This window comes from Kryptolebias marmoratus, linkage group LG20 (genome assembly GCF_001649575.2).
Source record: "Kryptolebias marmoratus isolate JLee-2015 linkage group LG20, ASM164957v2, whole genome shotgun sequence".
NCBI classification, from domain to species: Eukaryota; Metazoa; Chordata; class Actinopteri; order Cyprinodontiformes; family Rivulidae; genus Kryptolebias; species Kryptolebias marmoratus.
The window spans coordinates 25,873,389-25,891,786 of record NC_051449.1 but is presented as its reverse complement, the minus strand read 5'-3'; the positions used below and the strand labels follow the sequence as shown (position 1 = coordinate 25,891,786).

General features: G+C 37.1%; 1 protein-coding gene across 2 annotated transcripts in view; it reads left to right on the top strand.

Annotated features, from left to right (window-relative positions):
• The first annotated feature begins 2,491 nt into the window (after nt 1–2,491).
• Nucleotides 2,492–18,398, top strand: part of LOC108248237 (xenotropic and polytropic retrovirus receptor 1 homolog) — a 58,208-nt gene continuing 42,301 nt past the window's right edge. Inside the window, exon 1 of one of the 2 annotated variants that reach the window (XM_037981950.1) lies at nt 2,492–2,982. In XM_037981950.1, the coding sequence (XP_037837878.1) occupies nt 2,914–2,982 (69 nt within the window). In that variant the 5' untranslated portion in view covers nt 2,492–2,913. The remainder of the gene's footprint in view (nt 2,983–18,398) is intronic. The other variant, XM_037981949.1, reaches the window with a different exon arrangement.

The following is an 18,398-nucleotide window of genomic DNA, read 5'->3' as shown; positions in this document are numbered from 1 at the left end:
GAGCCCATAGGAAGGGGGACCCACGTATCCTCTTCGGGCTGTGCCCGGCCGGGCTCCATGGGTGAAAGCCCGGCCACCAGGTGCTCGCCAAAGTGCCCCACCTCCAGGCCTGGCTCCAGAGTGGGGCCCTGGTGACCCGCGTCCGGGCGAGGGAACACTGTGTCCAATATTGTGACTCATCATAAGGGGTCTTGGGGCTGCACTCACAGTGGGATGGTGAGTTCAGGGTGATGTGCAGTGTTAGTTTGGTCTTCTTTGAAGCAGACTAGCTTCTTCCACATTTTTTTGTGTCTCTACATGACTTGTACATAACTTGTGGCAAACAGGACTCATTCTGGTATTCTTTCAACAACAGCTTTCTTCTTGCCACTCTTCCATAAAGGACAGATTTGTGGAGTGCAGGACTAATAGTTGCCTTGTGGACAGATTGTACCCCCCAAGCTGTGGATCTCTGCAGCTCCTCCTGAGTTACCATAGACTTCTTGGCTGCTTCTCAGACACTCTCCTTGCCTGTCAGTGTAGGTCGTCAACCATGTGTTTGTAGGTCTACAGCTGTGCTATTGTCATTCTGTTTTTAGATGATGGTTTGAATAGAGCTCTATGAGATGTTCAAGGCTAACCTCACTTTAAATTTCTCAACATCTTTATCCCTGACCTGTCTGCTGTGTTTCTTGGTCTTCATGGTGCTCTTTGATCACTAATGTTGTATAACAAACCTTTGAGGCTCACATAGCAGCTGGATTTATACAAATAAATTACACACACTTGGACTCTGTTAATTAATTAGGTGACTTCTGAAGGTAGTTGGTTGCTCTGGAGTTTAGTTCAGGGTATCAAACTAAAAGGTGTGAATACTAATGTACACCACACTTTTCAGATTTTTATTTGTAAAAGACTGTATAAAACCACATGTAATTTTCCTTCCACTTCACAGTTATGTGCTACTTTGTGTTGGTTTAACTCATAAAATCCCAGTAAAAAACTCTGAAGCTTGTGGTTGTAATGTGACAAAATGTGGAAATGTTCCAGGGATATGAAGACTTTTCAAGCCACTGTATCATAAGGCACTGGAAAAGGCTTGCCTTTGATAAAATAATAAAAGCTGAAGTAAATAAAGATATCCCCTTTTGATAGAGGAAATAAGTTAAATAAATAGTCAGCCATGTGTTCCATTTTGACTCTAATGGTTTGATAAGATGAAAGTTTTTGCTTTATTTCAAAGTGGGATATTCTTATTTTTAATTTGACTTTAATATAATAAGGATTTCCATAAGCTGCATAGTTCAATGTTTACATTTTTATCAAAAGTGGTATAAACAAAATGTTTTCTTCCCCTCTTCTTTTCCTTTGTCCTTAGGGTTAGGGTTAGGGTTATGGTGGTGCAAGTAAAAAAATACCAATAGATATCAACAGTTTTAATGTTGACAGTATTCATATGTCCCCGAGGGCAAAATGTTTTGAGGAAATAGAAGAGACAAGATAACAGACATATTAAGAAAAAACAGACAGGGATCTACGGATCCACAGATCAGCAAACACCAGTGGCACTCATCAAATCATATAATACATGACATAAATTTAAGTAAAGCATTTAAAACAATGACAGCTATGTTAAAACAATGAATAATAATAATAATAATAATAATAATAATAATAATAATAATAATAATAATAATAATAATAATAATAAACATCCTACCACTTACTTCCTCCCAATATTTGCATTCATAAAAGAGATAGCTGTGGGAATAAAATGATTTCTGTATTTATTTCTTAACCATTGTAAAGGTTTAATTTCCTAATATAACAAATTTTAGTTTATGTAGTATTTCTGTAACACTTGAGAGTTATGTTTCTTTATTTTACGATTAAGCATGTTGTTTTGCCTCTGGATCAGTTTGTTGTAATCGGAGAAGGAGCAGGGACGTGTCCCTTGACAGTAAGGGTCGCAGACCCCTGGACTGACGCATTAGCACAGGCCATAAGCAGTGGAAACTTTCCCATCACTCCCTTCCCTGTAAAAACACACTCAGGCCTGCATCTACGTCATTTTCTCCCAACGGCGGCAGCGGGCAACGTCATTATTGTGGCGTTCAGGTTGTTTCGGAAAATATCAAATTAAGATGTTGAAGGTAAGTTAAAAACAACAAACAGCGTTATAGGGATAAAACCAACACAAACGTATAAAAAAGACTGGGCAGTAACAGATATGTTTTATAGAAGAAATATTCCCTATTTATACACATCTATCCCATTCATGTTTCAATAACTTTTAATTTCTCCTACTCCTGTTCAGGATCTCCAGCAGTCTACAGTTGACAGGGTTGAGGGTGGAGAGTATACCCTGGACAGGTCACCAGTCCTTCACAGGTACACTACAAAGATAACATAAAGTTTAAAACAAACTTGTTGGAAACTACTTGTGGTAGGTGACAAATAACACCGGAACTGTGTTGAATTTTCTATTTCCCAGCCGCACCTGAAAGCATCATAAGACAGGAGGAGGAGAGAGGCAGGGGATGAACACGGAGAGAGAGGAGGAGGCGATCGAGGGAAGCTAATGTTTCTCAGACTAAACGTTGTTTTTACGCTAATAAATCCACAGTGACGGTCCAATGAACGTCCTGTTTATTCGTTAAGATGTGACTCCACGAGCTCTCCGTTTAGTGATTTAAATAAAAAGACCAGAATGTGTGTCAGCAGTCAGCGAGGGTAAGGTGAAACAAAAAGGGCATCTGTGAGCTGAGCTGCCAGGCTGTAATCTTCGGATGAGAGTTTCTGTGTAAACGTCTTTGGAGCAGCACAGCGGAAGTCCCTGCTACTCTGCAGAACTGCCCGGGTTCTGGTTCTGATCCTGGTCCTGGTTCTGGCGACACGAAGAGCAGAAGAAAGGAAAACCAACCGGCTGTTAAAATGAAATTTACAGAACATCTTTCAGCTCATATCACCCCGGAGTGGAGGAAGCAGTACATCCAGTATGAGGTAGGACAGCTTCACTGCCTGATAGAGACAGAATGTGGCTAATTCGTGTACAGTCAGGTGAAATGTGTGTCGTGTTTCATGATAATGATTTAATTTCACAACCATTTGTTGGACATTGTGTCACCGCGGCGTCGTTAAACAACAGGAAGCGCTCGTACACCGGTGTTAGCTAGCTAGGTTTGTTTTGTTGCTCTGCGGGATTTAGCTCTGCTCGTTAGCAGAGACATCTGACCGGAATGTGTTTGTGGGACAGCACGTTCAGCACAGTCAGCATTTATCGACTTGGGGGTTCAGACAGAGGGACTGATGGCTGTCCTCAATCTTTGGACAATTAATGACATTATCTCCTGTCCTCACTCAGGACAGATACTCACCCCTAGAGAAATGATATTTTTGTGAAAATACACAGTGAATGCTGAGTGCCGTGAATGAGTTGATTGAGTTGATAAAGCTAAAAGAATCAGAACACTAGCTGAAAGTCAAAAAGAGCAGGACCCTATCTAAAATAAGGAAATAGGAGCTAAAAGCTAAGAATAACAAAAGGCTAACTAAAACTTAAATTTAGCGAAAGATTAACAAAAAGTAGCAAAAGCTTAGCTAAAAGTAGCTAAATGTTAGCTACTTTTACTTTCTGAAAAGTAGCTAAATGTTAGCTACTTTAGCTATCAAAGAAGAATGAGAGGTAAAGACCAACAGAGGATGTAAAGGAGATGGATAAAAATCAAAAGAGACTTTCAAAAGTGTGTGAGCATTTCACAGAGAACAAACAAAGTTTGTACAAAGCAGAAGTGTTTCTCCACAGCAGCACCTCTGAAATGCTCTGCAACCCCCTCCTGGAGCAGAGACGGCAGCTTTAAGGAGGTTTTAGAAGGAAAGTCAGTGCGTCATGTTGCTTTCTTTTAAATAATGTTTGTACAGAAACATTTGTATCAGTTTAAACAAAGTCTCATGGACGACTGATAAGTTGGTTGTTCTAAAACATGAGTGTTCAGAGCAGTAACTGAGTGAGGGAGGGATTCTGTAATATTACTGTTTATCTAATGGGAAATCTCTTCCACCAAATGTCAATCATTCATTTGGAAGATATTTAATCAGTTTCATGTTTTTTTTTATTTTATTTTACATAATACAGTGTTGCACTGCAACAGTAAATTTATGAACTCAGTTTTTTAAAAATGTACACGATTATTATTTTATTTTTCTTAATCCCTTTTTTAAAGTTTTGGACTTTCAGACTTTGTTGTGGTCATTTGTGTTTACATATTTGCACTTTTTGTTTAAAATTACAAAGATAACTTCCATTTTAATCTGTACCAATGAAAGTGTTTCATTTTTTGTGATGATCAAAGTAATAAATATGACAAATTCATTTGATCAATTTCAGATTAATATGTTTCACAAGTTATTATTTTGATTCACTGTGGAATGTTATATTACATCAGGTTGGTATTCACAGATGAACTGGAGCCCAGAAGAGGAGGTGCACCCATAGGAAGCAGAGACAAAATAAAATATTGATGACTAATCATTTACCATTCACTATTTATATAGTCAAATTTATGCATTTATGCCTTTGAAAAATGTCTTTTTTTATGTCACCCCCCCCCCCATTAGTCTAACAGTGATTGTAAGCAACTCTGAAATGTGTGGGTAACTGCCTAGCGGTGGTGGTAGCATGGGTAAATAACTAATTGTGACAGTTCCTAGTTAGTTTAGTGGATAGAGTCTCCACCTGTTTTGTGAGAATTGAGTTTGAATCCCTACCAAGGATGTACATTAATTTGTTTATTTACACACTATCACCACCCAAATTGCTCTGATTAAATTTTCCTGTTTATTGTGCTCCCTAATAATGAAACAGAATTCCTGTCCTTGGTTCCATGATGTAAAAATTATGCAAAACAAACTCAACATTATTGTTGCTGTTTAATGTGGAGCCATCTGATATGCCTCTAACTGGAAATCATCGAGCTTCCAAGCAACAACGAGCTTAAAGCCAAATACAACAACCTTCCTCTGCTGGACTTCTACAGACTGTATGTCTGTGCTGAAGAGTCTCTCAGCCCGAGGAGACATGTCCTCAACTTTGTATCTCTGTGTGGAACAACAAACTGCTGTGAGCAGATCTTCTTTAAACTGACTTTGGCAAAAAGTCACATCCACTCAACACTCACTGAGCCTAACCTGGAAAATGAGCTGTGAGTTGCATAATTGTCTCTTCCAGCTGACATCAGACGGCTGGCTAAAGAGAAGCAGGTCCAACCTTCACATTAGGTGGGTGTGATGAATACAGCCGTCGTCAGACAGAACATCATAATGACTGTTTTCTCTTTACTTCACTCTGACTGCATTAATGTAGCTTTCAAAATACCACATCTTCATATTCAAGAGTAAAAGATTGTCTTTTTGGGTCCAAAAAGTATCGTATACAAGCTGCTGGACATGCCTCATTTTTTTGGTGGTATAACAATGTTACAGGGTTTCCCCCAGAAAAGAGGCTAAGCCTGGTGGTAGGTGGCCTTTTGCCAGCAGATCGCTGGCCACCTGTGATTTAGTAAAAAAAAAAGATTAAAGTTGACAGGAAAGTTGAAAATATGGCTATTTATTATGTGATATCGTAAGATATTTGTGTCAAATAATAACCCAACTACAGTTTTACAAAAAGGCACTTTTAAAATACTTTTTAAAAGAAAATACAATTAAAATAAATACAAATTGATTGCACCTAATTTGAATCCTAATTTAAGTCACATTTACAAATAAATAAAATTAACATAAATGAAAAAAGTGCAAACAAAGCACCAACACACGTCTCACTTCCAGGCCAATGAATAATAACAGAGAACTCTGAAAAACAGACAGATGCTGTCCTGTACTGTGCTTTTTGTGGCACAGGCTGCATGTTGGATCTCTACATGGAACAAAACAAAGCATCTCTAATGCTGAATTTAATAGCATCATTTTACTGTTAAACTAGGAGAAAATAGCACGCGTCATATTAATATTAATATTTTTACTAAGTACAAAACATGCTTACCATATTCAGTCTTGTAAAGCCACCCACTGAAATTCGGCTCAACTAACTATTTTTGGTTAAACCCGCTCGTTCCATGTTTATTACTGTGGCTCTGACAACATGCTAACTCCAGGTAGCTGAAGGAGGCTCGGCCTCAGGGCTCATTAGAGTCCCGCAGGGCTCCGTGAACAGCGAGCGGACCGGAGCACACGGTGGAGACGTTTATACTTGGCGCTTACGTCGGAGCAGTATTCTCCGAAAAGACACATAACCACTGGAAATACGGTAAAAAAAAAAAAAAAAAAGAGAGCAAATTTTTCTGGCTGTGATACAGAGAAGATGTTTAAACTTAAAGCATTCAGTTTGACTTTCATTGATTTATTTGCTTTACTTGTGATTCGCCCATCATAGGACTAATATTTCTATAAACTCTCCTCTTTATCGGCTGCAGCAGTAATCTCAGGCTAATCTCCGCCAGGCTTATAATGCACTGCGGGAAACCCTGTGTTATTATATTATTTTGTTTTTTTAAAAGGTTCAAAAAAAAAAAAGCTACTAACTGAAACTTAAAATTGTTTGCAGTAATAATTACACAATCATCTACTAACTGTGGTTTTATTAGTGTGTAATTGTCGCCTCATATTTTTTTATAAACTGGGTGTGGCCCTCAGAGAGCTTTATAAGAATGTCCCCTGTGAGAGAAAAGACTCCTCGTCCCTGATTTAGGCAGCAAATACAACAGTAATTGCATTTTTGTTATTCAAAAAAAAATCATGCAATGCATTTTAACGTCCTTGTTTTTTATGTGTTGAAACCATTGTATGTACGCTCAAGGTTATTATATCAGAATCTCAGACCGGCCCATGCCTAGTTGGAGCGATGGATTTTAAGCGGAAATCAAATGATGTGTTGAAGCCCCTTTTCAGGTGAACTTGCAGAGAGACTAAAACAGAAAGTGTGAGTTAACAAAGTAACATCAACCACTGTCGTACCACCTTAATTCAGTTTTAGGCTGTGTCAACCAAGGCTAAGAAAAAAAGACCAGTTTTGTTGAGCTTGTTTTGAAGGACATCCCTCAGGTCAACCTGAGTAACAGAGTTAATTTGGCTTCAGAATCCTAAAGATCACCTTTTTAAATCAATAACAGGGCTGTCCAGATCTGTCCTCTGAGGTTTTACCTATAGTCAGCTGCTGCACAAAGAGCTTTGGTTTTTCATCATCTGAGTCAAAGGAAGGAGAGAAAACTGATTCAGAGCTACAGCCTCAGTAGCTTCAGCTGTTCCCACTAACACAAGCATTTCCTTTGACAATGCAGTGCTACAACATGTTGTGAGAAAACTGAGTGGTGTGAGTGTCACAGTCCTCAGGATCATGGTTTCTCTCACTGACTTCTCCCTTCAGACGAGTAAAAGGCCAGTAAATTCAAGTTGAGGGTAACAGTTCCGGCGTGCACCAGCTAGGGTGTTCCAGGACCATGCCCCCCCCAGAAACATTTAAAAATATTGATGCATTCTGAGTTAGGGCTATGCTGAGTCTTTTCCAACGCATGTATTACATGAGATTGGACATAACGTTATTTTCCAGATTTGACTAAACCTTTCCAATGCTATTATTTTTTTATTAGAAAATGGTCTTAGCCAAAAACTGGCATGAAACGTGGCAGGTGATATGCATTCCTTCAAAGGATGTTAGGCCTTTATTTAAAACTGAGAATCACATAAGTGAGAACTGAGATTTTGGGTTTAATTTTTGCCCAGTCATTATGACAGACTAAAATGATTTTAGTACCATTATATAGACTTGAAGAAACCAATGACATGCTAGTGTGAGGTGAGTTGAGTTTGTGAAATGTTTTTCAATATAGTTGGGAATCTTTAGGTACCTCACAATTCAGAGGTGTATGGTGAGATTATAAAACGATTAGCTATGCTCACACAACAAAATCCTGAGCAGAGAATCTCTTAGACCCAAAAGAAACCAAATGTTGACTTTACCAGTTAATATTAAAGTTTTAGACAAAAATATAACACAATATGTTGCACTTGGAGTATGTTTTGGGTATGATTCTCAGCTACTACCACATCAAATTTTAAATCAAAATATTTAAATTTGTCTGAGTTACAGCTTTTTTTCGTGTTTTCTAAAATTATTTGGCTGTGGCAGACATCTAGCATTGGACTCAAAAAATGAAGGATGTATACCCAGTTAATATTTTCCAGGATATTCATTAAAATTCCTTTAGTGGTTCATGAGATATTTTAATAAGACACATCCAGTTGACTCTAATAGTTGATGACAAAGTCTTTAAAACATATCTTGTGCGATGTTTTATCTTAATATCTGTAAAACTGGCTGAGTTATAGCCATGTCTGTGTTTTCTATGGTTGCTTAGCTGTGGCACCCATCTTAGATTGGGCTAAGCAGTTATAGATCTACACCCAGCAATTGTTTTTTGATTTTTTTTTTTTTAAATCAATTCTGTTGTTCATGAGATATTTTGCTCATGGTACAGGCAAACACAAACCAGCAACAGGATTACTACCTTCTGTCTTTTGGCGGTGGTTGATTATTAATGGTGAATAGAACACATGCACATTTGCTCAGTTATTCCCTTTAACAGCTCCCAAACACTCCAAGTCACATGCAGTGGTCACACTCGCTCAGGGTAAAAGAAAACATGACTGATTTCTTTATCAGGGAGAAGATTAGCTAATGATTGGGTCATACAACTCAATTATTTCTCCTGTGTGAGTCTCATTACACAGGTAGGAGACAGACAGTCACATGACATGCAGTGGACAGACCATAAAATGAACAGATTCATCTGGTGAAGGTTACAGGGCAAGAAAACAATGAGAGCTAGGACAAAAACCTCACTGACTATAGTAATGACTTAACCCTGTTGGTGCTGAATGAAAGAGGACTTTCCTCACAGTTAAGCACATGGTGTCACTCTGTGTAAACAGTGTTTTAGCATCATTACAGGCTGCCTGCAGCACAGGACACCACATATTTGTGAACCAGTAAAGTGCAACTTGAAAGAGTTTACACAAATACAGTTCTAGTACTAATACAGACTATACTAATACACATTTTAAAGGAATTTGGAAATTGGAGAATTTTTAAGAAAGAGTCTAAAAACTGCACATTTTTTTACTTGGTGTTTACAGGAACTTAAGTTGTCTATGCATTGCACATACACTTCACAGGACATAGGATTGTGCATATTACACATGCCTTTTCACAAGAAGTTAAACAGCACATGGTTTGCACATACATTCTTTATGCATGTTAAATATTGCACACACATCACCTATTGGCCACAGGGTTCTTATGTATGATGGAAGGTGCAGTGGAGGGAGAGCAAACTGGTCTGTGAGGTAGTTAACTGTAATTTACATTAGAAAGGGTTGTGTGCTGTTTTGATAATTTGTTGTAAAACTTTTCTCCCAGCCAACATGATGTTGCCATACAAAACTGTGATGCCCATGGTGAGGACTGTCAGCAAGTCTTTTCTAGGCTTGGCTCTAGGACTGGCCTTCTTCAACAGTTGCTGAGGTTTTTTGTCCTACTGTTTTTGCATTGGATTTGGATTTTCATGAGAAAAATATAAAGCTAAATGTTTCAAGAAATATAAAAGTAATAATAAAACTATAAGTCATAGCTGTAATGTCCCAAATAAGCCAAATGTTTTTACACCTGAATGACTGAAATAGCTGAAAGTATGCTGATGTAGTTAGTCCAAAAAACATACAGAAGAAACTATAAACAGGAAAACAATAGTATGAATGCTGACCCAGCATTCAGACAATAAAGAAGCTCCATCTGATAACGCATACCAAGGCCTTACAGAACTTGGCTCATTTTGTTCACAAGGTATATTGTTAATGAACTCACTTAGTTGAAGGAATATGAGGAACATTTTTTACAATGCACCAAATTTCAGCTCATGAGGAAACATTAGAACATGTTTCTGGTGCTTCCTGAAGTCTCAAACCAGTAGAGAACTTGTTTGTCTTGGCTAAGAAACTTTAGTTTTTTATTAAAGGTTATTTTTAAGGTGGGTCTGAGATGTACCTTTCAGAGGCGTTAAATGGCTGAGTTGTGCAGTAAAATTTAGAATTTTTTAAGCAGATCACAGTAATTGTTAACTTTGTATATTTTTAGAATAAGTCAACATTATAGCATAAATGAGCTAAATGGCTTCACACAGCCCAAAGGATTGGCAGAGCAATTATGGCTCTATGAGATGACTTTATTGTTTTGCTGACAGTAAAAGCTGAGAATGAGGCTTGGTTTGCCCTGAGGGTGATACCTAGTGTAATGGATCTTTGTAGCAGGAAATGTTCTTTCCATTCTTCTATGCGTGTGTAGATTATTTGTACAGTAGGTTTCCCATGGATTTTGTTGGTCTGGACACCTGCAGTGTTTGGACCCTGAGTGGACTAAAGTTGTTGTTCCACCCAGCTGTAGGTCAGACCCTTTGCTCAGATACTTTTAGTCCTGCGAAGGAGCACCGACCCAGGCCTGTGGTGTTTCCAGAACCGGTCCATGTCTGTCATGTTTTTCTGTTGCAGCTGTGTCTGGGTCACAAACTCTGCATGGCACTTTGCAACTGTCAGATTGCAATCTGTGCAGAGACAGCTTCTTTGTTTGCAGTCTGATTTATTACAACTGTGTGTTACTCTAACTCAGATTTATGATCTAGTAGTTTTCTCCTTCTGTTTTCTTTAGTTTTGTTTGTAGAAATTAGTGAGAAACAAAACTCTGAATTAAAGTGGTTTAGCTTACATACTGGATTTGATTATCAAATACAGAAAACATATTTCTGGTGGTTGGAGCTTAGTTGTTTCCGGTAAAAAAGATGATCTATTTCTAATGTAGTTTTTCCTCTGTTATCTGCAGCTAGACCCTTCATATTCATAGTCTGCACATTAAAACAAACTCAGACTTTGTTCACACATAGGCTGAAACTAAAGTTAGCCCTATTTAAAAACAGCAGTTTCCTTTAGAGTTACATTCAGACAGGGACTTTAAAAATAAAAATGTCTGTCTGTGACTCATCAGACTTGTTGACTGGCTGCTGGATGACTAAATGCTGACCTTGCTCTATTAATGGTTTCTGTTGGAAGAGTTTTAACAAGATGGAAGAAAGGATGAACCAAAGAAAACCTGGAGAAGCTAAAACAATTGTAGCCAATAGCTAATAAGCTTGTTTTTAATTCTGAAGAATCTTAAGCTTTAAATGTGGCAGGTTTTGTAAGTCTAACAGTACTTGTGCTAATAAGTACTGTTAGACTTTCTACAATTACTTTAAAATGTGTTTAAAAATAAGAGGAGCCTTTTTTTCCTCAAATAGAGCAGGACAGCAGTCGTGTTTTTTAACAGCACCTGTTGGTGAGCGGTGAGACTGTCGTGAAGCTCCTCTTCAGATCAGTATATTCCCAGGATCCTCTGCTCATGAACGGAGCGCAGCCATTTCTCATGGCTGTTGGGAAACTCTTTGAACTCTTTATTGTGTTGGATTTTTAGGTCTTTTGTCAAATTTCTGGTGTTGAAAGTACTAGATTTTGTCCCTCCTCTTGACAGTTTTACTGAGCAGAAGATCCAGTCAGCTTTACTTTTGTCACCATTGTTTACATTGGAATCCCTCCACGTGGCTTCTTCTTCTGGTGGTGTTTCTTGGCAGTTATCAAGAAACGTTGTGGTGTATTAGCATCGCTGACTGCTAAATGTAGATCAGGACAGCCATTTAAAAAAAACAAAACTATCTCCACATGGCTAACATTTCTCCTCTTTTACCACCTGACTGCTCAGCTGAGAGGAGAATGTCACAGGGCCATGATTGTTTAGAAAACCTGTCACTTTCAACTCAGGGTGGGGGTTATTATCTGTCTCGTGACCCAAAGCAATGTGGAGACAAACTATTCTGAATCAATAACAAGGTTTGACCCAAACGGCTACAACTCCATCATTTCTCAACATAAGATTTTAGTCTGTAAACTTCTGGCATGAAAGGTGGCGGGCGATATACATACTTTCAAGGAATGCAGGGCCTTTACTTAATTTATTAATGTATTCTTCATTAAGTTTGTCACTGAAACAAGTCACTTGCAGGAGAACAGAACATGCGATTCATACTTTGGGATGTTTGTCTTGTGTACTATTGTCTGTTTTGTGTAGTTGTTTTTAATTAAAAGGTTTTCATTGGTTAGCACTGTGCTGTGGTAGGAAATTGAAACCGCAGCAGTCGAAGTTCATGGGAAGTTGGTTTGCTGATGTTAGCTGATTTTAGCTGGAGCCAGGAACAGAGAAGCTGACACCTAAATAAGGGAGAATCAACAATCCCTGTTTTCACTTACACACGCAGTACTTGTCAGCAAACATTTATAGTGTTTTTCTTTTTCAAACACATTTGCATTAGAACATTTAAAAGATTGAGTTTCCTGGAAAAAATTTCCAGTGGGGGAAAAAAAAAAAAGAAAATCTTTTATGTATGCTGTTAATTTCTCTTTTACAGTAATCTCAGTATTTTAAACCATAATATAATTTAAGCAAATTTAAAATATATTATTGTGTTTTACAAATTTCTATTTTCAATCCAAACAATCATAGAAATCGATATAATTGACATAAAAATTATTATTTTAAAAAATGCTTAGCACAAGTGGGTTTTAGGCGGTAGTATTCTATGCACTTAATTTTTTACATTTGGATCCACATATATGGATATGCCAGCATGTATAGCAAAATAAGAAACCATATTTTTTTCTTATTAAACCCCTTCCAAAATCTCTATATATAAGAAAAACGAGAAAAAAAAACAGAAAAATTGGACACAAACATTTTTAAAGAACTTAAATAGCTTGGTATCAGTAGACACTGACTTGTCCAGAACTTGTCCCATGTCCAGAACAGCTTTACATTTTTCAAATCAACATTGGACATGTCTGAAATATATTTGAGAAGCTTAAGTGAAATAAAATAAGTCAAGAATGACTACATTAAAGATAGTGTGTTTTTCATCAAAGGGTGTTTTGATTAAGTTACCACAAGAAAACTCAGTTGTTAGATGTGAGCACAGAATGGAAACTATATGAACGTTCAGGTCCTGCCATGGTCATTCTTGCTTGTGATTCAGTTTCATTGTCGTCAAACTCTGTATGTATGTATGACGGTAAATGTGACTTTTTGTTACTCACCATATCGATCATGGACTATAACTTGACAGCAAGTAAGGCTGAGGCAGCAGTGTAGTAAAAGTAAGAAATACTACCACAGCTGGGAGTTAGCAGTCACTTAAGCCCAATGTTTTTGACCATTTTTGCAAAAAATTTGTAATAAATTCACAATTATGCATTACTGTGAAAAAATGCAGGGATCTGTTGATTTTGTGTGAATTTCCGCGATTGCGGAATTGCAAAAAACTGAAGGGACTGGGCAGTAATGTTTCTGCTCATGTCTGTTTGTGTGCAAGAGTGTTTGTGTTTGTGTGTCTGTAGCTTTAGCAAAATATCTCATGAACCAGAGGATGGATTTTAATGAAACACTCAGAAAATAATCTTTGGATGTATATCTACCACTGATTACCTTTTGGAGTTAACCCAATTCATAATGGCTGCCACAGCTAAGCAGTATTAGCCAACACAAGAATTGCTATAACTCAGTCAGTTGTACAGATTTTGAGCTAACGTTTGCTGTAGTAGTAGCTGATAGTTATTAGTAACACACACTCTGTGTGACATCTCATAATATCACATGAGATTGTGCATAACATACTTTTTAAGGTTTGACCAAAATGGTTCCAACTCCAAAATTTCTTATCATAAAACAATCTTGGTCTGAAACTCTGGCATGAAAAGGGGTGGAGATATGCATTTAGAAAAGGTCTCAGCCTTGGTTGTATTTAGGAACAAGACAGGTTTTATGCTGAAGAGACATATTTACTCTTGACAATTCCTGCCAATGAAGCAGTCCAGTCTTTGTGTGTGTTGGTCTTGTTGTTGGTTTTTGGAACTGCAGTTCTATGCAGGATTTGGTCATGGAAAATGGTTGCTCATCCTGAGGGTCATGTGAGCTGATTGGCTAATAAAACAAAGGGTCGTATAGATGGAGTCATGTTACTACATGTAATAGTCTGAATGTTGATTCCGCAGCATTTAAACGGGAAATTTAAAAGTTTTATAACTTTAACCATTTTTAACTTTTATGTCTTATCCCCTTTTTCCGAAGGTTAAGGCAGAGCAATATTATTTTCCCCTGTGTTTGTGTTTGTTTGTTTATACTGTTAGGAAAATATTCCATAAATCACTAAAAGGATTTAAATGAAACTTTCAGAAAATAATCATTGGTTGTAAATTTACAACAGATTAACTTTTAGAACAAAATCCATTCAAGATGGCTGTCACAGTCAACTGGACTTAAAATAATATCTTAACATAAGTAATTAAAAAACACAGCTCTCTTTTAATTCTATTTCAGTGTACTTCCTTTATTTTTGTCTTACACTACACCCTCTTACATCCAATCATCGACTTCCGACATGTCTTTAGAAACCTTTTGTGAATCTGTGGTTGCTGGACTTTATTCAAATAAATGATGTCTGAAATAGGTTTTTAACTAGCTGTAATATGAATTATGCATATTACCAATGACAGTATTACTTGGCAAAATGTTTTTTGGGATATTAAAGAAGTCATTTGAGATTTCTAGAATTTTTTTTTCATTTTGTAACTAAAATATAAATGTTAGGACTAACAGTAGTATTATAGATATCTCAGATTTCTAAAGTGTTCAGAAAGAATGAACTTGTTGCCATCTGGGGCTGAAATCTGAAGATTCATGAATTGGAAAAGGGACAGATATTTGAATATTGATTGTGAATAGAACAAATGGCTCTCTGGATGTTTGAAATGATAATTTTGACTAAGAAGAACTGAATGATGAACATCTGCTTTGAAGAAATCAGCTTTCCACACACTGCTAACCTGTTTCTATTTGTTTGTTTCTATCCCATTCTCTGTGTTCAAACTATGGCTGGAGCTCCATCCAGCAGGGTGCAAGTAGAACCAGGTTCTTCATTATTTGGTATTGTATTGAACATAAACATGTACTCGGGCTGTCACCAAGGGGGACTGTAAGCTCCAGTTCAGGAGAAGAGCCTTTAGCAGTCAGCTTTCTTTAATCATTCATCTCAGATCTGGAACACAGAACCCACAGTCTAAGGAACATTTCTCTAAATCTATAAAAACAATGATTGTTACCTAATCAGATATGTCATTATACTTTTAGTCAGGGCTGTTGTTTCATCCAGTGTTTTTTAAATATAAATTTTTCATTAATCTCTTATCCAGGATCATGTAATTTTACTACTGAAGATGATGGTTTTTTAACAATCCTGTGCCTTTTGTTATTTGTGTATCTGTTGAAATGTATATTTTATCTTGCACTATCAACCTTCCAGGACTTCATCTGAAAATTAGCTTGTATGACTAAATCTGGACCATTTACATGATGTGCTCATTTTTAATTAATGTGCATTGTTTCCCTTTTAAAGAAATAAATTCAAAGTTAGTCAGACAAACAGACAGTGTGACATTACTCTAGACATTATTGTAATCTATAATCTTTAATTATATTTTTTTAGATGCAACCTGGAGTGAGACATGCCTCTGAAGGTGGAACATTAAAGTTGTAATGTTGATGCCGGTGTCTGTATGCGAGTGTGTGTTAGTTTGTCTGTACTGTTAGCAAAATACCCCATGAATCATCCATCAGACTTTAATGAAACTGTCAGAAAGTAATCATTACATCTAAACTTATTAACCTCTTGAATCAACACAATTCAGAATGCCTGCCACAGAAAGGTGACCTTAGCCAACAAAAAAGTCTATAACTAAGCCAGTTTTACAGAGGTTGAGTAAAAATTTGGTGTGTTAGTAGCTGAGCATTGAACTTTGGAAATGCAAAAATGGGTGCAACTAAGTTTTCCAAATAATGAACTGAAATTTGATGTGATAATAGCTGAGAGTCATCCACAACACATTGTCTGAGGGGGATATCTGGCATAATTGCATAAAATCATGTATAATGTTACTGACAAGGTTTGACCAAAACAGCTGCAACTCCATCATTTTTAGTTAAAAGATAATCTTAGTGTAAAACTCTATCATAAATGGCAGCGGGCGATATGCATTCCTTCAAGGTATCCTAGGCTTTTAATTGTTGTTTGGTTTTATTTTTCTATGTAGCTTTCTTGGGCCTCTTAAAAGAAGATTATTAGGGTTCCAAGCCCGCGGAAGCAAGCGGGCGGCCAATGCAAGGCATGGCCGTTCGCCTGCTCCCAGCGGAGCAGAGAACCCTATTGTTTTTGTAAGGATTTTTCATAATTTGTTATTATTATTATTATTATTATTATTCTCCGGTAAAACTACGTGGCCAGAAAAACGAGAAAATGCTGGGGAAAAGCTAACCAGACAGCCTGATACAAAACCCCTACCGCTACTCAGACAAAAAAAATCATATTGTCCCATGCCTAGGGGGCGCTATAACAAAGGACAATGCGTTTCTGCCAATAACTCCTAAACCGTAAGTCCTACACTCAAAATCTTGATGGCACCTGAAACTATGGATGATTCTGCATCTTTTTTACATTGGCCACGCCCACTTCCGCCTAACTAGATTTTTTGCTATAGCGCGATAAAGGCAAAACCTACTTTCGAGTACTACTACCACATTAAAAGCTGGATCAACGTGGAACTTGGTACATAACATCTGTAGGCCGATCTGTTGAAGCGGTGATCACAAAGTTTAAAAAAATTTAAATTTTGTGCGAGTAACGCATAACCAAACACTTCAGTGCTAGCTAACACAACGGTTAACTATAAATTTCTCCGCCATACTTTAAGATAATGGAAAATGCATTTAGATCCCAAAAGTGGATGAGATGTTGCCACTTTGTGTTAAATTTTATGCGGTTTTACCGATAGGGGGCGCTATAATTTCATGAAGTTTATATCTGAATAACCGCTTGATGGATTTACACCAAATTTGGTACAGATGATCAAGACTGCACCTTAAGATGATATGTTGAATATTATAATGAAGTGGGCGTGGCTTATATGCTATCTCACTTTTGAGCTTTGAACTCGGCCAAATCGAACTTTAACTCTACAGAAATTACTGATCTATTACAGATATGCGCTCTCTACGTTTGAGGCAAAAGTTGCAAAATTTGACGCTGGCGCTGTTACAGCAAAAAATGCCTTTTTGCAAATTCTTTTACAAAAAATTGTTGTGCGGGCGGTATCTCTATTCTGTTGTGTTCTGTGAACCATGCCTTTTTACCTGAGTTTTGAAAAAAAAAAATTATGCTAATTAGTACAAAACTTGCAAAATATGTGTAACCTACTTTCATTAACTCCTCCCGAGGCTCAAAGCCAATTGAAGGGAAACTTCACATGGTACGACGGCACGACTGGCTAACCAAAAAACTAGAATGGATTTTCAAAAAAATGTTCAGTTTATGAATTATGCGTAAACAAAAAAAAATTTCCCCAAAAAAAAACTTTATTGAGCATAACTTTAGAACAGTTTGAATTTTAGCAATAGTTTTCATACCAGGGAAGCCTAAAGCCAGAAAAAAGATTTCTTTCCATTTTCAGCTTGATCCAACACTAGGGGGTGCTACAAAGAGGTAAAGTTTATACTGCAGAAATGGCTAAATGGATTTACATGAAACTTGGTGGGTATCTTCAGAATACAACCCTGAAACTGTTATCAATATGGTAATGATTGNGTCAAAGTGGGCGTGGCTTATGTGCAAAAATGTATGTGTAGCCTTCAACATTTTGAAAAATTCACAAAAAATCACTTGTTGAATTTAGAGTGCTAAGACTTGCAGGATATGTTCCATGCACAATCTGTAAAAGTGCAGATCAAAATTCACGGCTCTATATTCAAGCATGTCATTACAATCTACAAAGTTCGTAATTGAAGCTAGGAGTAGCAACTCAGACTCTGTTTGGCCGAACGACTTGAAATTTGTTACTCTGTTCACACCTAGCCTAACTACAAACCCCAAAAAATATTGCTTAAATTTGAGCTCCCCCTTGTGGTAAATAAAGAAAAACATATAAATGCTAACCAACATAGCCGCTTCTCATTTTATTTTGAAAAAACCTTTAGACTATGGTGGATTTGGAAAATTTGGGCAAACAAAGGACATGATAATTGTCATCTGTGAATATTTCCAGATTTTTTGAGGCATTATTGATTTTTAACAAATTTCTGAATATATTTCAGTATGACCAGCACTGCTACAACCAAGGTTAACAATTTCTTCTACAAAAGCCGTTGAGTGTGGAAATTTCTTAAAGCGCAAACATTTTTCCACATATAC